Source organism: Phalaenopsis equestris, unplaced genomic scaffold (assembly GCF_001263595.1).
Source record: "Phalaenopsis equestris unplaced genomic scaffold, ASM126359v1 Scaffold000179, whole genome shotgun sequence".
Lineage (NCBI taxonomy): Eukaryota > Viridiplantae > Streptophyta > Magnoliopsida > Asparagales > Orchidaceae > Phalaenopsis > Phalaenopsis equestris.
The window spans coordinates 200-21,980 of record NW_018164621.1 but is presented as its reverse complement, the minus strand read 5'-3'; the positions used below and the strand labels follow the sequence as shown (position 1 = coordinate 21,980).

At 34.1% G+C, this 21,781-nt stretch overlaps 1 protein-coding gene across 1 annotated transcript; it reads right to left on the bottom strand.

The window, feature by feature from the left end:
- Positions 1 to 1,507: 1,507 nt before the first annotated feature.
- LOC110022249 lies at positions 1,508 to 20,075 on the bottom strand (the record flags this gene model as incomplete). Its single annotated transcript, XM_020721092.1, is given in 7 exon segments — positions 1,508 to 1,784; positions 1,894 to 2,017; positions 2,626 to 2,824; positions 3,007 to 3,063; positions 3,162 to 3,245; positions 19,555 to 19,724; positions 19,870 to 20,075. Coding segments are annotated over 5 exon segments (529 nt in total), but the record flags the coding sequence as incomplete, so codon positions are not given.
- Between the last annotated feature and the right edge of the window lie 1,706 nt (positions 20,076 to 21,781).

Below are 21,781 nucleotides of genomic sequence, written 5' to 3'. Positions count from 1 at the left end.
CTCTTTTTTTATAGTCTGTTATTTTCTTGTAGTGATAGATTTGTTGGTTGTTATGCTGAATTCTCTAAGACCTCGCTCCTACACAAAATTGTAATTAATTATTTTTTTTATCAATTTCTACTTCTGTTATGTCAAATGATATATCTTTTAAAATATTTAAAAAAGATGAGCTTGAGAATTTCTTGGACTTTCCGAGGATTGTTATGTCACTATGGACTTTAGAGTTCCCTACTGACGTCACGTCAGCCACATAACTATGGGGAGACAGTTCTATAGGTGCTCGCGGAGAATCACAGAGAAATGTGACTTCTTCGGTTATATTCCACTGCCAAGAGTAATCGAGAATGAAGAATATCCCTAGAGAACAATGTAGCTCATGACATACGCCGTCTGTATTTTAAAAATATTATTATCATATTAATAAATGTTATTTTAATATTGTTTTATTTTGGTAATTATGATACTATTAAGTGAGGTGTATATCTTATTTTATGCATTGTTTTGAAGTGAATTTTTGTTTCTAAAGTATCAAATATATTGGTTTGACAGTTTTGTTGCAAACAACATTACTACGCTGAGGCAGAATAGTTATTTTTCAACAAACAACTGCAGCACAACTATTTTCAAACTGCAAAAAATAAACAACCAGCCAACTTATCTACGACAGCTTCTGCGGAACATCTTATTAATAAACTACAGCTGCCCCAAATAGACCCTTAGTCATTTCAACATGAGCTGGCAGCATATTGATGTTGGGCTTATTTATTTATATATCTAACGCCTAAAATTTATTTTTTAACATTATACCATCCAAATCTTTCATATCGCATAACAATATCAATATTTGATCTTTTAAAAAATGTTAAAAATACCCTTTCATGGATAGGGAAAGTGGCATATAAGTGAAATTTGAAGTTTAGTTGTTCAATATGAAAATACATAAAAATTGAGTTGTATGCATGTAAATCTTTCATTTATGTTTCAACTTGAAAATTAAGGCTTTATTTGGGTTTAAGGAAACTGAAGGAAATGAAATAAAATTGAAAAGAATTAATGTCAGCAATTGATCTTAGCTTTTAGATCTGAATTTTTCATTTCCTTCCACACATATTCCCAGCATCCAAACGCAGCCTAAGCTCTGAAAGAAAGTTCATTGGAAAACATTTATAAGTAATCCAACAACCCATGGAGTTGTCATGAATTTACCTTATATTTTTCTAATTTACACTCATTTACGTTTAAATTAGTATGTCTCATGGAAATTTCATGAATCTATCTTATATTTTTCTAATTTACACTATTTTACATTTGAATTAGTATGTTTCATGAGGCAACCGCTGTTCAAATCAAGACTGGTTTACAAGAGTATGAAGCAAGTCAGGAAAATTGCTCATTTAGCTTGCTATTGGATGAAAGAAAATGAAGAAAATTAATTTTAGGAAGATTTTGCGTACATACCACTCAATTCCTATGAATTAAGTTAAGAAAAAGTGATAATTGATGCGTTACAAATATTAAAAATAAAGTTTAGGTGATAGATATGTTAATACATGGGAATTGGGTGGTATGTAGGCAAATGCCCAATAATTTTACATCATGAAATTTAAAATCTTGAGTACAAATCTGGAGCAATTTATTATAAGTTTTCAGAATCTTCACTTTCAGCTGCAGGCATTTTTGAACAAGATTTATTACAACTTTGATTTTCCAGTGAGCCTTGCCCTCAGCTCCTTGAAACTGCATTGATAAATTCTTCAGGGTTCTTGTAGTGTTCTCGACTGAGACTGCAAAAAATAAGATTAAACAATAAAATTTGATTATTTCATGTTCTGTAAAATTGATGATGAAATTCAAAACAAAATTTTACAGATTAAGGGCAGGGGATTAGCGTACCTTTGATCCATGAATAATGAGAGCGAGATCCTTGGTCATTTTTGCCAGATTCAACAGTTACAATACAAGCTGCTTCCAGCTTTCAGTGCAGTCAAGAAGTCTAGGATTAGCATCAAGCTTCGCCCTGTCCATAATTATTTGCATTCAGTCTTAAAACTTCCATTTTACAGAGATCCAAGGCAAATGAAATTAAAGAAACCAGATTATACTTCTGGAAGATTTACATGCATACCACTCAATCCTTATGTATTTCTAAATCTAACACAACTTCAAATTTTTCATATATGACTTTTTACTTGAGCATGAAAGATGTATTTCACTTCTTAAAAGTTCAAATAATGGAAATTTTTTATGCGACATGAAAATTTTGGGTGGTATAAAAGTAAAAAAAAAAATATTAGTCGTTAGATATGTAAAAATGTAAGAATTGGATGGCATGAATGTAAATCCTAAAAGAAGACCAGCTTTTTAACATTGAGTTAGAACTGTACCCATGGTGAAGAATAATTTTAGGATCGGAAATTTTAACTTCAGAAAATCAGAAGCTCTAAATTTTTAACCGAGTAAGAGTTCTTTAAAAAACAGTCAGCACAATAGATATACAGCCAGCAGTACTGATGAATTTGAAAGCAATGCATATTAAAGGGAAGTAGACTAGAAAAGCTTAAATATAATAATTCACAATTAATTGGTTATATATATGAGATAAATTAATTGCATGTTAGTAATTACCTCACCACAGTTCCAGCTCTAGTTATGATTCTCTCCATCTCAGTTCTCTTCACCATTTGCAAAGTAAGTCTTGTTATTGTATGTGACCAGATCTAAAAGAGTGAATCCATCATGTGCACAGACAAAGTTGATGCTGCTCACAATTTTATTTCCTGAAATGTGATATAATTTTTTTTTCGATTCCGAATTATGCTATCATCTGTTAAAGAACATAAAGCAGAATGAGAAAATTAGTCAATTCAACCCTATTAAATAAAGAAAAACATAGCATGCAACTAAGAAACAATAATTTTTGTTCTACAAGCAAAAAAATAATATGTTGTTCATCATCATGAAATGCAATTTGAAATCAAACTCAATCAATGCAGTCAATTAACACACCTCATGACTATCGATCTGATTAAGCTGATAAGAACCATGCGGCCTCAGCAATTTAGCCTAGAAAGTCAAAGTAAGTTCATATAAATGATCACGAATAGAAAGTCAACAACATTAATCATGCATATAAACCTTGCATATATCGTGAAATGGAATACCAAGTTACTGACCGTAACATCAAGCAGTCTGATAGAAAGAACTGATGACAGCCCTTCCCACTTCTCAGCATCATCCTCAATCACCTGTGAGATATTTATAGCCCAACAAAACACACAAGTGTAAAAGCAGGTAGATTTTTCTCAGGTACATGGTAGCGCCAATTTTTTATTCTTTAGAAACGAGCATGCCAGTCCAATATCAATGACATTTCCTATTTGAACGATATTATATTTATATATATATATATATATAGTTGATCAATATAAACTTCATCAATGCATTTTTATTACTTTTATTACAATGCTTATACTACTTAATAATAAAAAACAAAAACCACTTAAGAAGCATACATCAAATTTAACCTACAAATATTTTTAAACGAATGAAAATTCTTTAAATATTGAGTATTAGAAAGGAAGGAGTGACTATATATTTGCCATGATACATACATGGAGAATTTAATATTCAACAAAAGTTTTACCAAAGACATCCCCACAGATCTTTCAGTCTGACAAGGAAAAATAAAATCATGCAGCGCACGCAGAGTAACAACGTTCAATAGAGTTAAGATCTCAATTTCCAAACTGTTCTGGAGGAAAACGCATCAATCATCTCTAATCATTCATTAACATGAAATAATAACTAGGATTAAGATATAAATCAAAATACACAGAAGAAATTAATGTTTCTAATTAAATCTTCAATGCAATGCAATAGGCTACCTACAGTCCTCTCTTCAATGCAGAGAAAGCATCTTACACTTGGCACATTAATCTCCAGAAAAGAAACATAAAGATATTCTTTACTCACACAGCTGAAATCATTTATTTTAAAATATTTATTTTATCAAGATTTAATTGCACAAACCGTAATAATTTCAATGATATTTCCTTGCATGCACTAATTCAATGGCTAACATTTTCTAAAGGCCCAAAACAGATTTTATGTAATTCCAAGAAGGAAAGCTTCACTTGGTTGCATTGTTCATAAAGCACACAATAAATCATTCAACAAAAAAAGATGAAAGAACAAACAGGCTAAGTATCAATGACTAATTAAACAGACAATCAAAATTATTGCATTGCAACTAAAATAAACATCTACATCCAGGCATATGTTATTCATATACTTAACTATTTAATCACACACCAAATTAATAAAAAAAATCCTAGAAAAAATCATCAGTATTTAAAGTTTTTCTTTTCCATGACATTGATTACCAATCTTATCCAATACTGACTTCCAGTTGCTAAGGACGGACTACAATATATCAAAATTATTGCACAGAAGTAAAAACTTTTAATGGCATGCATATATATCCTTACCACATTCCTATACCAAGCAATTTCATTTCACTATTAGAAAAAAAAAAAATCCTAATATCTAAAACTTCTCACAAAAGTTTGATGTAAAAGAGGAAAAAAAACATAGAAACTGTGACTAAATTCAGTTTTTATTTAGTTTATTCATCTTAAATATGTTAGCATAATAGCTTTATTAATTTAACCATACTTTTGAAGAATTGTAGGTATTAGCAGCATCACTACAACATTAACATGCACTTATTCAAGTGTATGTACTCGTGTGTCCACGACTAGAAGATCGGAATAATCCGATAGAGAGAATAAGAGAAACAAGTTTAGCCTAAAAGTGAAAAAATTTAACTAGTGTTCACATTTTGGGCCTGTTTGGGGCAGATAAAACCGTTGGCGGTGTTTTGGAAACGTCGCCCTACTGTTTGTTTTGCACGTTTCAACCGCGTTTTGAAAAAGAGTTTTAATTTGCGAATAACGTCGCCCGCGGGATCATCCCCGCGGGCCGCAATTCCTTGGTCGTGTTTAGCCCTGAATAACTCTGCTGCCCTCGATTCGCGATCGAACTCTCTGCTCGAGCCCCTCCCGAATTAGGCATTCCTTCTTCGTTCGCGATCGAGCTCCCAGAGTCGCTCCAGGTTTCATCGACACTTCTCTTCCAAGTAAGGGCGCGTTCCTTCGGCACTGCTTCTTCTGTTTCGTCTCTTCTAGGTGAGAGCTTGCAAAGCTTACTCTGATGCTTCAATATTTTCCTCTTCCGCAATGCTTCTTTGGCACTGCTTCAACACTGCTTCTTCTGCCTATTTGTTCTGGCGCTACGGCGAGAGAAGCAGAAGAGATCAGGATACAAGTCGTCAAAGCCGGGTAAACACCAATGTTGGCGACCGAATCAGGTAGTTGTTTTGGAGCTCACTTCTTTTTGTGGGAGATTTCTAGGGGTTTTTGTTAGGTTTTAGGTTGTTGTGATGTTGTTTTGGTTTGTTGTTTAATTTATCGATTTGGGATGTTAGCATCTTACATGAAGTAACTTGTCTGTAAGTTTGATTTTGTGGGGTTTACGACACAATTAGGATCTTGAATGCTTTGTCTGTTTCCTAGATCTCATTGATTCAGTATTCAGGTAGCTTTGACACGAGATTGTTGTATACTGTGGTTAATTTTTTTGTAAAGAGAGTTATGACAGATTGTTAGGTGTGGGAGGCAATGGTAGACTCCGAAGTTATGTTATTTAGATAGGATAATCTATTCATTCATCTTTCAAATTATGTTGATAAGTGGTAGTAGAAACCTACTAGATACATACATTTTAATCAGTCAACATACACATGATTTTTGTTACTATATATTGCAATTTTACATAGAAAAAAATATGGTAATTTGATGGTGCCTATTTTGGTTTGAGGTTCTATGGTCTATTTTACGCTGTTCTTGAAGCATTGTTTGAATAACCTTGAATGTTCGCTTCCATATGGGGCTATGCCAAAAATTTTATGTTCCTTTGAGTTTGTGATTGTCAAGAACCTTGTGATGATTGGGTATATCTTCTATGTAAGAGGAGAACCCCGGGTTCAAATTGGGTGAATATGGATAGTGTGAAAGTGATAGTCTTTTTTTATCAATTTCAATTTTAAGACTTTTCATCTTATGCTTATATTGAATCTTCTATTCATTTGGTGGAAGATCTTCCTTTAAAGTTAATTACCTCATTATTTTTCATACATTGATATGATTTATGGTGTTGCAGAGGATTCTTTTGCAGTTATGTTGGTTGCCTTTTTATTTTGTTCAATATTTGATGCTAATGTTATTGAACACTTTCATTTTTAATTTCTCTCTTACTAGTAAGTAGTACAACGAGTAAGAGCAAAGAGATTGGATCGTCGGCCATGTGAAATAGGGATGTTACCAATATTTTCTGTGATCTCTATCTTAGGGAGGTCGAGCTAAGAAATAGACCGACCACATATTTTAAAAATTAAGATTGACAAAATCTCATGATCAAATTCAAGAAAGTGACAGGAAGTGACTATGATAGAATGAAATTTAAGAACAAATGAGATCAATTAAAGAATGACTGAAACATATAAAAATAAATAAGAGAGGATCTACAGGTTTGGGCTGGGATTCAACGAAACGGACAATAGATGCTCCTGAGGATTGTTGGCTGAGAAACTAGAGATAATGACATATCTTTGATCACTTTCCCAATTCATTTTTAATTATATTAAACTAATTTAACTAATCTAAATTGCTATGTCGTGCAGGTAGAGCCAACAACTAAAAAATTCAAATTAAATGACATTGATCCGACATTGGAAGAGAAGTTGGATGATATGCTTGTCGGCTGTGGGGTTGTTGCAATGGGAGCTCATGCTTTTACCCCAGGTAAGCATGACTTTATCGGCACACTAGATGTGCTGGGAATCGAGCATGTAAATGGCTCAGGAGAAGAGCCCTGTCAAATCCAAAGGGATGTGAATCAACATGCATTTCAAAACGGCTCAAGGTGGAGAAAAGGAAGAAAGAAACCACATTCGTCAAAAGCACAATTAAAAAATTGTTTGAATCCTGCACAGTTAAGTTTGCTGTCTCACAGGATACATCCGTTGAAGGGTGTCTTCAAATCCTAAATACACAGGATGTGGTTAAGACAAACAAGAAACTATATATTAATTGTGTTAAGTTACTACAAGATTTAGTTTATAGATAATTGTTTATGAATTTGGATGCAAAATATCGAGTCGATTTCTTACACTTTTTCGTAGAAAATTGAATGTTCTAAGTTCTTGTCAATATGTTTTCTTAGTATTATTTGTGTCGTTGTTAGGGCTGTCAATTTGACTCGTTGTTCGTGAACAGCTCGTGTTCGGCTCGTTAAGCAGCTCGTGTTCGGCTCGTTCGTTAAGCCTAACGAGCCGAACACGAACCACGAATAGCTCTTTGTTCGCTCGTGTTCGGCTCGTTTTAACTCGAAGAAAAAAAAATTATATAACTTTTTATATAACAATATATTACATATATTATTTATATAATAATATATTATATATATTTATGTCTAAGTTTAAATCATAACATCTCATTAGGCAATGTGGTTAGTGTCTTCTTTTGTATAGATTTGACCTAGGTTCGAATCTCACACTTTACATCTATTTTTCTTAATTTTAGTTTAACGAGCCAATTTCGAGCCGAACACGAATACAAATATTTAAATCGAATCGAACACGAACACACTGTTCACGAGCCGATTTCGAACACGAGCTATTTCGAACGAGCCGAACACGAGCCAAGCCTGAGCTCGCTCAAGCTCGGCTCGTTTACAGCCCTAGTCGTTGTATTATGGATTATTATATTGTTTTCCTAGAACTTATTTTTTATTCGCACTCCTTATATATAATATAGTTGTTTTCATAAATTTTGTATCTATATGTTTTATGGATGTATTCAAATGGCTAAAGGTTTTTAATATTCTCTTTTAAATAACTTTAGTACGATGAATCCAAAACAATTGAACTACGTTAAAAAAATTATTTTTATTCTTACTTTGTTATGCGACTACTACCTTACATACATCGACCGAATTTCATGTATGACATCGAGTTATGTTGGCGATAAATGAGTCAGTGAGTTACTACAGGGCCACCCGACACGCTTTGCAAACATGTTCCGCATGACGAAGGAGATTTTCATCGACCTATTTTATGAACTACAACATCAAAATAGGTTGAATGACTTGACGAGAATAATATTCAGAGAAGTGCTAACAATAACACTACAAATTATCAAAGAATGAGTACACTAAAGAAGCTCTGAAGTGATTTCAACATTCATTAAAGATTATTAGCATGTATTTCTCATGAGTTTGAATGTTCTAGTAAGTTTAGACTCCAAGATAATTAAGCCCGAGGATCCTTCATTCTAATCCATTCTGACTCATATTACGAATGATCCGAGTGATTTCAACATTCATCAGAGACTATCACCAGGTATTTCTCGATGGATTTGAATGCTCTAGTAAGTTTAGGCTCCAAGATAATTAAACCCGAGGATCCCTCGTTTCAATCCATTCTGACTCATATTGCGAATCAACCTCGCTACATGTCATTCTTCAAGGTGTCTGTTAAACATATCATTATTATATTAAAATGAGTTATTTCTCAATTATTAATAGACTATATATTAATTTCATGATTGTATATGAGTTATTGATGGAATTCACGTCGATGCACGGGTAACTGGCACCGACAAGGTCGCTTACATTGGATGCTGTGGCTCCCCCACTCGCCCACAAAAAATTGTGAGTTTTTTGTAATTTCAACATGTTTTTCACATTTATGATGGTCGGATGGAAGGGCAGCACACACGATAGCCGTGTTTTGAAGTTTGCAACCAGACGCCGAAAACATTGTTTCCCGTAGCCCCGTCATGGTACGTAAATATAGTAAATATGTTCGATATTTTTGAATCGTCTCTAAATTATATATTCGTGCAGGTAAATATTAACTAGTTGACACTGGATATCCCTTATACAGGGGGTATCAAGCTTTATGCTGACACAAAGTACCACATTCTCAACTTTAAAAGATCAAATGGAATCGCACGTGATAGAAAATAAATTTTCAACAAACGACACTTCTCTTTACGCGGTGTGATTGAAAGGTCATTCGGGGTATGAAAGAAGTGAGTGATATTATGCGATGTGTCTGCCTACTCATTTCCTAAGCAAGTGCCGATAATTGTGGCCACCATTACACTAAACAACTACATCCGACGCCACTACTCTAGATCGGATGTAAACTTTTCTTCTGCAGAAGATGACCACAATCAAATTCCACCAGAAGCATATGAATTTTATATAGAACATCCCATATCACAGGAAGAATCAAAGCATGCTCACAGTCGCAAAGATGAAGGTGCAAGTAAGATGACTACATTGCAAGACCGGCTAGCGACGATATTGCTCGATCATGATTGGTCATCTGTTGTTATTTTTAAAGTTTAGAATTATTATGTTTACTTTATTTAAAATATATTGCAGATAATTATAGTGTAATGTGGATATTTTTGAATATCTAAGATGATGATATTATTTTATTCTTTTTTCTTTTTTGAAAAGTGTATGAAATTAGTTAAATATGCATTTCATGGAGCTAAAATAACTTTATTTTATATATCTGCAGTCAGTCAGGATGTAGTAATGGATGTAATGTAAATACGTAGAAAATATGTGGATGTATGACGATTTTGACATATGTGCCACCTTACCTATGTACGGAAAGTTGCATATCATTTTTTAAAGTGAAAATGATGGTATTTTTTATGTGATATGAATGATTTAGCTTATATAAATGTAAAAAAGTAAAGTTTTTGTGTTAGATATGTAAATATATAGAAATTGGGTGGTATGTATGTAACTGCCCATTCATATATTTATTTGTTATCAGCATAGTGATAGTTTTGGTGGTTGCGATGAGAGAAAATCTTGATTTTCTCAATTCCTTTGTTTGGAAGAAATTTTAAAATGAAGAGAGAACGTAACTTGGAAGTTACTATAGCTTAATCATGAGTCTTTGTGTGAGGGTTGGTTAAAATCTGATAAGTCAAAAAGAAATGAAATTTATAAAACTAACTTAGTTTCACTATACCAAGGAGATAGAGAAGCTCTGCTGGCTTTTGGGATCCACTGCTGGCGGGTTTTGCTTTAAAAGGATTTACTAAATTCTACTTGAGTTAAAATGAACGGGATTCACAATCTTTGAAAGTTTGCTTGTAAATATTTTAGGTTTTACTTTAACAAGATTTACTAAATTCTACTTGAGTTAAAATAAAGGGGATTCACAATCCTCGGAAGCATGCTTGTAACTGTTTTTGTGAAGAATGAATAAAACGTTGTGACGTTCAAATTGATGTTTTTTATCACCTGTCAGGTAAGGAGTAGCTTGGACGGCCACTGAAGTTTGTTGTCAGCAACCGTGCTTCCACACTTTGGTAGTTTGAGAAGAACTTGATTGATTCTTTCTATGATATTGGAAGCCCCTATCTGGTGATTGTTTGAGGCTGATCTGAGCCTCTGTTGTAATTTTTCTTTCATTTTTTTTGAATTTTTGAGTTTGTTGGATCAAGCAAAAAAGAAAAAAAATTGTACTCTTGTTATGTGATCTATAATTTTTTATGGTTGTAATCTCATTTTTTAAGTATTCTTAATTTCACACTTTTTTTTAGAATATTTTATTATTATTATTATTATTATTATTATTATTATTATTATTTTGTCTCAATCACTCTCTGTAATTGATTGTGTGACCTTTCTTTCAACTTAGTTTGTTTGTTCACATTTTTCTGGCTGGTTTACCTTTTTAATTATGTCATTGGTTTTGATCTTTGTTTCATCTCCACTAAATTTTGTTGGTAGAACTATAAATAATCGTTTTTTTATAAATTATTGTTTCTTATTTTTCACTTTTTACGATTTTTTTTATTTTATCTAATTTTCTGACTGATCTATTTTCTCTTGAATAATTGTAGTAAGATGAGCTCCAGGTTTTCAGGAAAGTTTGGGTGAGTGCAATGCCGTTGCGAATTGTCGTTCTTGTTATTCACATAACGCCGACAACATATCTACGGGCGGCAGTTCTACAGATATTCGTGGTGAACAGACAAACCAAACGGCTGCATGTTCTTCAGACAGACAGACAGTCTATCCGATTCTACGTTATCCCAACCGAACAACGTTGCTCGGGGTTCGACGGTATCCCAACCGGAGAACGTCGCTTATGGTTTGATTGTTTCCCAACTGGACAATGTCGCTCGGGATTCGATCGTGTCCCAACCGAATAACGGTGCTCATGATATGTTTTTTTTGTATTTTAAAATGAATATTATAATCTTTTTTATTAATTGTAATTTAAATGTTTTTTAAGTAGGTATCATGATACTCGCTTTTCAATGGGGTGTACATCATAATTTTGTACAGTTATGAAAAAAATTTTTTATTCTCAATTGTCAAATGTGTAAGCGTTACAGTTCTGATGCAAATAGCAACACTGCGCGTGTCAGAATGGTCTTTAATCCACCAAAAACTGTAAATCAGCTGTTTTCCAAACGTACAAATCAAATGACTAAACACATTATCCAGATCAGGGACAGAATGATCATTTATCCAGAAACAACTGCAAATCAATTCTTTTCGAAATGCACAAAGCAAATAAATCAGCTACTTTCCAAAATAAGGTCTGTTTGGGGCAACTGCAGCTTATCCAGTTTAACTGATTGCTTGTTTGATTTGTGCGTTTGAAAAAAAACTGATTTGCAGTTATTTTTGGATAAATGACCATTTTGTCACAGATTTGTATGAACTGTTTAGTTGTTTGGTTTGTACGTTTGAAAAACAAATGATTTGCAACTTTTTGTAGATAGAAGACCATTCTGAAACTTGCAGTGTTGTTGTTTGCACCATAACTGTAACGACTATAGATTTGATGGATAAGAATAAAAAAATCATTTCATAACAATATAAAATTATGATATAGAACTCATTTAAAAGTGAGTATCAAGATATCTAATTTAAAAAAAAAAGACATTGAAATTAAAATTAATAAAAAGATTATAATATTCATTTTAAAATGCAAAAGAAGAATATCATGAGCATCGTTGTTCGGTTGAGACACGATAGAACCCCGAGCAATATTATCCAGTTGAGAAAAATTCGAACCACAATCGACATTCTCTGGTTGGGATACTGACGAACCCCGAGCAACATTGTCCGACTGGGATAACGTAGAATCAGACAGACTGTCTGCCCACCTGAAGAACTTACAGTCGTCTGGTCTATCTGCCCACCGCGGGCACCTGTAAAACTGCCGCCCGTAGCTATGTTGCCGGCGTGATGTGAGTAACAAGGAAGGCAGTCCGCAGCGGCATAACACTCACCTGGACTTCCTTGAAAACCTGGAGTTTATCTTAGTACAATTACTCAATAGAGAATAGATCAGCCAGAAAATTATATAAAATAAAAAAATCGTAAAAAGTGAAAAATAAGAAATAGTAATATATAGAGAAAAAATTATTAATAGTTCTACCCACAATGTTCCATGGAGGTGAAACACAAATCAAAGTCAATGACAAAATTAACAAGGTAAGTCAACCTGAAAAATAGGAGCAAGCAAACCGAGTTGAAAGAAATGTCATACAATCAATTACAGAGAGTGATTGAAACAAAATAATAATAATAATAATAATAATAATAATAATAATAATAATAATAATAATAATAATAATAATAATAATAATAATAATAATAATAATAATAATAATAATAATAATAATAATAATAAAACATTCTAAAAGAGAAGTGTGGAACTAAGAATACTTCAAAAATGAGATTACAGCCATACAAATTTACAGATCACATAACAAAAAATACAATTTTTTTTCCTTTTTGCTTGATCCCACAAATATAAAAAATGTCTGCAAGCCAAGCAAATTTTAAAGATCCAAAAAAACATGAAACGAAAATTACAATAGAGGCTCAGATCAGTCTCAATCAATCAACAGACAGGAGCTTTCAATACCATAAAAAGAATCAATCAAGCACTTCTCAAACTAGCAAAGTGTGGAAGCAACGGTTGTTGACAACAAACTTCAGTGGTCGTCCAAGTTGCTCCATACTTGACAGGTGATGAAAACCATCAATTTAAATGACACAATAATTTTATTCAATTTTCAAAGAAACAATTACAAGCATGCTTCCAAGGATTATAAATCCTTTTTATTTTAACTCAAGTAAAATTAAGTAAATCTTGTTAAAAATAAAACTCAAAACATATACGAGCAAGCTTTTAACGATTGTGAATCCCCTTCATTTTAACTCTAGAATTTAGTAAATCTTTTAAAGCAAAACCGACTAACAATGGATCCCAAAAGCCAACAGAGCTTCTCCATTTCCTTGGTAAAGTGAAACTGAGTTGAGTCGTGTAAAATTCATTTCTCTTTGACTTAACTATCAGATTTTAACCACCTCTTACACAAACACTCATGATCAAAATCTAGTAACTTGCAAGTTATGTTCTCCCATTCATTTTAAAATTTCTTCCAAATAAAGAAATTTAGAAAACCAAAATTTTCTCTCATCACAGCCACCGTAACCATCACTATACTAATAACAGATAAATAAATAAAGGGGCAGTTACAAACATACCACCCAATTTTTATATATTTATATATCTAACACCAAAACTTTACCTTTTACATTTATACAAGCCAAATCATTCATATCACACAAAAAAACTACCATTTTAAGAAATGTAATTGACATACATCCACATATTTTATACACATTTACATTGCACCCATTATATCCATTACTACATCCTAACTAGCTGCAGATATATAAAATAAGGTTGTTTTAGTTTTATCAAAAAGCATATTCAACTAATTCCATACACTTTTCAAACAAGAAATAACAATAAAATAATGTCATCTATCTTAGATATTAAAAAATATATGTATTACACTAATAATATCAGCAATACATTTAAAAAAAAATAAAAATAATAATTCTAAACTTTAAAAATAACAATAGATAAACAATCATGATTGAGCAATCTTGTCCGCTAGCCGATCTCGCAATACAGTCATCTCCCTTGCACCTTCACCTTCACGATTGTGAGCATGCTTTGATTTTTCCTGTGGTTTTGGACGTCTCAAATGAAATTCATATGTTTCTAATGGATCTGATGCAGGTCATCTTCTGCAGAAGAAAAGTCCACATCTGATCTAGAGTGGTAGTGTCGGATGTAGTAGTGCAGTGTCACGGTGACCAAAACTATCTGCATTTAGGAAATAGATAGGTGGAGATATCGAGTAATATCACCCGTTTCTTCTTCCATAGCCTGAATGACTTTTCAATCACACCGCGTAAGGAGTATCGTTTGTTGAACATTTCATTTCTACCACGTGCGATTCCGCTTGATCTTTTAAAGCTGGGAATATAGTACTTTGTGTCAGCATAAAACTTAATATATCCCTCTGTAAGGGATATCCGGTGTCAACCAAGTAATATTTATTTGCACGAATACATAATTTAGAAATAATTCAAAAATATCAAACATATTGGTTATATTTACGTACCAAGTGGGGGTACGAAAAGCAGTGTCTTTGACATCTGATTTCAAACTTAAAAACACGACTATCGTGTGTGCTGCTCTCCCATTGACTATAATAAATGTGAAACACATGTTGAAATCACAAACGACCATCACATTTTGTGTGAGGGGGCCACAGCATCCAATGCAGACAACCTTGTCGGTGTCAGATACCCGTGCATCGACGTGATTTTCATCAATAGCTCTTATACAATCTTGAAATTAATAACATATAGTCTATTAGTAATTGATAAGTAACTCATTTTAATATAATAATGACATATTTAACAGATACTTTGAAGATTGACATGTTGCGAGGGTGATTCGCAATATGAGTCAGAATGGACTGGAATGAAGGATCATCGGACTTAATTATCTTAGAGCCTAAACTTACTAGATAATTCAAACCCATCGAGAAATACTTGTTGATAGTCTCTGATGAATGTTGAAATCGCTTCATGGCTCCCCTGATGGACTCATTCTGTGATAATATGTAGAGTGTTATTGCTAACACCTCTCTGTTTGTCATTATTGTCAAACCATTCAACCCATTTTGGTGTTGTAGTTCATAAAGCAGATCAAAAAAAATTTCTTTCGTCATACGAAACATATTTGCAAAGTGTGTCAAGTGGCCCTGCAGCAACTCACTGACTCATTTATCGCAAACATAACTCGACGTCATACATGAGGTTCGGTCGATGTATGTAAGGTAGTAGTCGTATAACAAAGTAAAAATAAGAACAATTTTTCTAACATAGTTCAATTGTTCTGGATCAATCCTACAAAAGTTATTTAAGAAAATGGTAAAAACCTTTAGCCTTTTGAACACATCCATAAAACACATAAACACAGAACATATGAAAACAACTATACTAATCATAAAGAGTGTGGATAAAAAATATGTGCTAAAAAACCAAGATAACAATCCATGATACAACGGTACAGACAATAATGAGAAAATACATTGAAAAAATCGTAAAACATTCAATTTTCCATGAAAGAGCGTTAGAAATCGACTTGATATTTTGCATCCAACTTCACACAAAATTTTTTACGAACTGAATCTTGTAGTAACTTAATACAATTGATATATAGTTTATTGTCTGCCTTAATCTCAACATATATATTTAGGATTCGAAGACACCCCTCATCGAGTGTATCCTGTGAGACAGTAAGCTTAACTGTGTGGAGTTTAAGTAGTTTTTCTATTATGCCTTTGCCAAATGCTACTCATTTCTTCCTTTTCTCCACCCTGGATCGTTTTGAAGCGCATGTGGATTCCACATCTCTTTAGATTTGATAGGGTCCTTCTCTTGAGTCACTTACATGTAGGGCTGTCAAAACGGCTCGTTGTTCACGAACAGCTCGTGTTCGGCTCGTTAAGAAGCTCGTGTTTGGCTCGTTCGCTAAGTTAACGAGCGGAACAGGAACAAATGAATAAATATTTGTTCATTCGTGTTCAACTCATTGTGGCTTGAAATACTACTAATCAGTTATATATATATATGTGTGTGTGTGTGTGTGTGTGTGATGAGCGGTATTTTTAAAAGTTTAATTAACTACAAGGCTATAAAGATTTATAATCAATTAAAAGTATTAATCAAGAAAATAGAATAAAAATTATTAAATTAGATTTAAATGATGTTTTAAATCTTGCCCCAATCCTTAACATCTTATGGTTACGCGATTAGGGTTGTCAAAACAACTCTTTGTTCGTGAACGGCTCGTGTTTGACTCGCTAAGCAAATGAGCCGAACACGAACACACTTTTTGAGCTCGAAATATAAACAAACCGAACACGAGCTGAGCCTGGGCTCGTTCTTGTTCGGCTTGTTTACACCCCTACTTACATGTTTGGTTCTCATGACATCTGGTGTGCCGATGGAGTCATGCTCAGTTGGAATAAAAACATGAGTTCTCGTTGCAACAACCTCACTGAACTTGTCATCCAGCTTCTCTTCCAATATCGGATCAATGTCATTAAATTTGAATTTCTTAGTTGCTGGCACTACCTGCACGTCATAGCAATTTGAATTAGTTAAATCAGTTTAATATAACTAAAAATGAATAGGAAAAATGATCAAAGGTATGTCATTACCTTTAGTTTCTCAGCCTACCAATTCTAAGGAGCATTTATTGTTCGCTTCACTGGATCCCAGCCCAAACCTGTAGATCCCCTCTTAAGTCATTTTTCTATTTTTAAGTCCTTTAATTTATCCCACTTATTCTTAAATTTTATCATATCATAGTCTCTTCCTATCAATTCCTTGATTTTGACTATAACATTTTGCCAACCTTCATTGTTAAATTATATGGTCAGTCTATTTCCCAGCTCAACCTCCCTTAGACAGAGATCACAGAAAATATTGGTAGCATCCCTGTCCCACATGACCTATGATCCAACCTCTTGCTCTTACTCATTAAACTACTTACTAGTAAGAGGGAAATCAAAAATGAAAGAATTCAAAAATATTTGCATCAAATATTGAACCAAACTAAGAATAAACCACCATAAATGCAAAAGAATCCACCGCAACACCATAAATCATATCAATGTATGAAAAATAATGAAGTAATCAATACTAAAGGAAGATTTTCCACTAAATAAATAGAAGATTCAATATAATCATAAGATATAAAATCTTAAAACTTAAATTGATAAAAAAGAGAAACTATCACTTTCACACTATCCATATTCACTCAATTTGATCCCTTAGTTCTTCTCTTAAATAAAAGATATACCCAAACATCACAAGGTTCTCGACAATCACATACTCAAAGGAACATAATTTTTTTGGCATAACCGCATATGGAAGCAAAGATTCAAGGTTATTCCAACCATGCTTCAAGAATAGTGTCTTAAAAATAGATCATAGAACCTCAAACCAAAATAGGCAGCATTAAATTATCAGAATTTTTTCTATGTAAAATCACAACATATTGTAGCAAAAATCATGTGTGTGTTAACTGATTTAAATATATGTATCTGACAGATTTCTACTATCACTTATCAACCTAATCTGAAAGATGAATGAATAAATTCTCCTATCTAAATAGCATAACTTCTGATTCTATCATTGTCACACACACCTAACAATTTGTATTGCAATCGTAACTCCCTTTACAATAAAATTAATCACAGTATTCAACAATCTCGTGTCTAATCTACCTGAATACTGAATCAATGAGATCTGGGAAGCAAGCAAAGCATACAAGATCCTAATTACACCATAAATCCCACAGAATCAAACCTACTGATAAATTCAAACTCGACAAATTACTTCATGTAAGATGCTAACAACCCAAATTGATAAATTAAACAACAAACCCAAACAGCACCACAACCTAAAACCTAACAAAAGTCCTAGAAATCTCCCATCAAAATAAGTGAGATCCAAAATATCTACCTGATTTGATCGCCAACGTTGGTGCCTACCCGGGCTCGACGACTTGTATTCTGATCGCTTTCGCTTCCATCGCCCCAGCACCAAAATAAGTAGGCAGAAGAAGGAATGTCGAAGCAGCGCCGAAGAAGCAGTGTCGAAGAAGCATTGCAGAAGAGGAAAAGATTGAAGCGTTAGAGCAGGCTCTGCGAGCTCTTACCTGGAAGAGAAGAAGCAGAAGAAGCAGTGTCGAAGGAGCGCGCCCTAACCTAGAAGAGGAGTGCCAAAGAAGCAGGGAGCGGCTCTGCGAGCTCGATCATGAATGAAGGAAGAAAGAATGTCGAATCCGAAAGGGTTAGGGCAGAGTGTTCAATCGCGATTCGAGAGCAGCAGAGTAATTCGTGACTAAATGCAACCAAGGAAACGTGGCCCGCTGGGATGGGAAAAATTTTCTGTCCGGACTCCTAACATAGCTATACATGCGGACTCCAATAATATGTCACCAACTGCGCTACATTGCGGATGCTATTTCGGGATTATTAAAGTAGAACTGTAGAAGTTATTTTTGGGTTATTGAAGAACTCATATATTTCACTTCAATAACCTATAAATAACATCCGCGGTTCCACTTTAAAGATCTCGAAATAACACCGCGGAGATTATTTCTGGGTTATTGAAGAGAAACCATATACTCCAATTCAAAAACCAAGAAATAACCCATAAATAACCTCTACGGTGTTATTTTTGGGTTATTGAAGAGAAACCCACAGTGAAGATTATTCCGGAGTTATTTCTGGGTTATTGTGGAGTCTGCGATTCCATTTTAATATTTTTTAGGTGGGCCCGATAAAACACACATGATGATATATTACTGGGAGTCCGCACGTAGAGCTACGTCCGGAGTCCGGACAGAAAATTTTTCCACGCGAATGATCCCGCGGGCGATGTTATTCGAAAATTAGAAACCTTCTTTTACAAAATACGGTTGAAACGTGCAAAACAAACAGTGGGACGGCATTTTCAAAATGCAACATGTGATTTTAGGTTGCCCCAAACGGGCCCAAGTCTAGTTAAAATCAAACATATTTAAGATTAACATAAAAACACAAAATTTGGCTTCTTTTTTCTTCAAAATTATGACAAAAACTTTAATATTATAATCATATTTTATTTTCTCAAAAAAATGTGTGTATTAAATGTTTAACTAAAAGACATATATAATTGTTACAATTCTAGACATCTAGATAAATATTTATCGTACAGTCGTTCTTCAAAAAGACACTAAATAAAAAGATATAAATAAAGAATACATTTATATATATTTCCATATGCTCTCTGATTACTATTTAAAATTAAAGTACATATACATATGTTATTAAATAAATATCAATTTATGAGAATCTTGCATTATTCTTTTGTTGACTGTTTCCTAATTCTTGATAAAATAAAAAAGTTTATATAGAGTAACTCTTTTCTAATATATTTATTACATGTTTTACTCAACGATAGTAAAAAAATTACAAAGAAATGTTACCAATTATTGTGTAGTGCTACTACCCGGGCTACGAGCCTTCGGTATGGCGTCGGATGCGGGATTGCGGAGAAGAACTTGGCGCAAAAACAATTACGGCTTCTCCAGAAATCACGCTCGGTTTTTGCGAGGAGAATGGCTGAGGAGATTGGATTGAACTCTCCGGAAATTAGGCTCTGTTTCGCGAGGTGAAAAGCTAGGAATCGGCACGAAAAGGAAATAAGGGCTTAGCGGTTTTGGTTCTGCGACGGGGAACGATGAAGGGAATGGCGACGGGAACGGTGACGGGAATGGCGAGGTGAAAGGCTAGGAATCGGCAAGAAAAGGGAATTAGGGCTTACCGGTTTTGTTTCTGCGAAGGGAAATGACGAAGGGAATGGCGACGGGAACGGTGACCGGAACGGTGACGGGAACGGCGACTGGAACAGCAACGACAACTGACAGGAGGGGCGAAGGGAACGGCGACGCAGAACGAGAACGACGACGGGAAAGGAGACGCAAAACGACGACGGGGAACGGCTGGGAGATCGCGAGAAGAATAGGGCGCCCAAATCAATTTCGCGGGGGTATATCTCTGAGATTGGCGCGAAAAAGAATATGCATATATTAAGTAGCCTCCTCTCGGGAGTGGGCGGTTACGGAAGGAGTCATATCAAACATTGTCATATGTTATTACGGTTTCATAATTAAAAAATTAATTCAACTTCTTAAAAATTAAACCCGAATCAGGCTTATTTGGGGGTTTATTACGAATTATAATGTTGTTGGAGCGGTTGTGTGGGGAGTTATTGGAGGATTTTGGGGGTTATTTCGAAGATTATTGTGGGGGTTATTAAAGAGGTTCAATGGGGGGTTATTCTGGGATTATTTGAGGTTAGTTTGGCTAAATTGAAGTAGTTTTGCGGGGTTATTACGGGGGTTATTGCGGGGGTTAGAGTGGAGGTTCTGTGAAGATTATTGGGGGTTATTGAGAGGTTATTTGGAGGTTATTGTGGTTTTTCTGCAAGGGCTATTGGGGGTTATTGAGGAGCTATTGAAGAGTTATTGGTGGAGTTATTAAGGTGGTTCTGTGAGAGTTATTAGGGGTTTTTAGGGGATTATTTAAGTGTTTTGTGAAACTTATTTGAGTGGTTCTCATGGGGTTACTTGGGGGTTATTAAGGGGGTTATTGCAGGGTTATTGGGAGATTTTATTTAATTAAACCCTAATGCTTGAAACGCCTGTCCAGCTTATCGTAGAACGTAAACAACATTGTTTTGATTCTCATACATTCATTTTCGAAAGAAAGGGCTAGGGTTTCGCATTCGCTCAAAAGCTAGGGTTTTCCTCTTCACCCTTAAGTTTCTGAAAAGGCTTTACATTGCTTCCTTTAAAGCGAGATTAAAATGGAAGACACAAACAAGCCGATGAGGACGGAGTTTGAAGAGCAAAAGAAAATGGTGAGGGAAGACTGCAAAAAGGAGAATGAATCAGATTAAAGCCAACAAAATGTATCAAGGTAACTTTGTTTGTTATTTTTTAGCCCTCAATAAAATCCCTATAATATCATACAATGACCAAAATAATATTCCAAAATAAATCCAAAATAACTTCAAGATAACCCTCAATATTGTTGGGTTATTGAGGGGATATTGGGTTATTTTGGCATTAATATGGTGTTATGATTGCTTCTAGTGATAATATAGTGTCATTATGCCTCTATTTTGTTAATATGGTGTCATTATGCTTCTATTCATGTAGATATTTGAATCCAAAGACCATAAATTATAAATGTTGTCCATCAGCAGTTAGAGTTGTTCTTGATAAGGTTCGACCTACCATTTCTGAGGAGACATGGAATAAATTGAAAGCAATGAATATGGTTCAATTTTTTGACCTCCTAGATACCTTCAAGATCATATCCTAAATATGCACATATTGAAATATTAAGATATTGATCGAAGGGTTTTTAATATGGGTGGAAACGAGTTGAGATTTGATCCAGATGAAGTTGCCTTGCTCATAAGCATACCTATTGACCTCACTTTTGGTTGAGGTCTAGAGACTTCTTTAGTAGCCTAGGTCTAGCCATAGGACTTTCCTATTGACTAGTCTTAGAAAACTAGAAAAGGTATCCTCACCATTAGAAATTCAAACTCTTCACTTTGCTCAACTTGAGATTCCACATATTGGTCCTAACCTCTAATATTTAGAAGGTAAGATCATTATGGGAGAGCTCAAGAAGTGTTCTTATAGGGTTACTTGGCCTTAGGA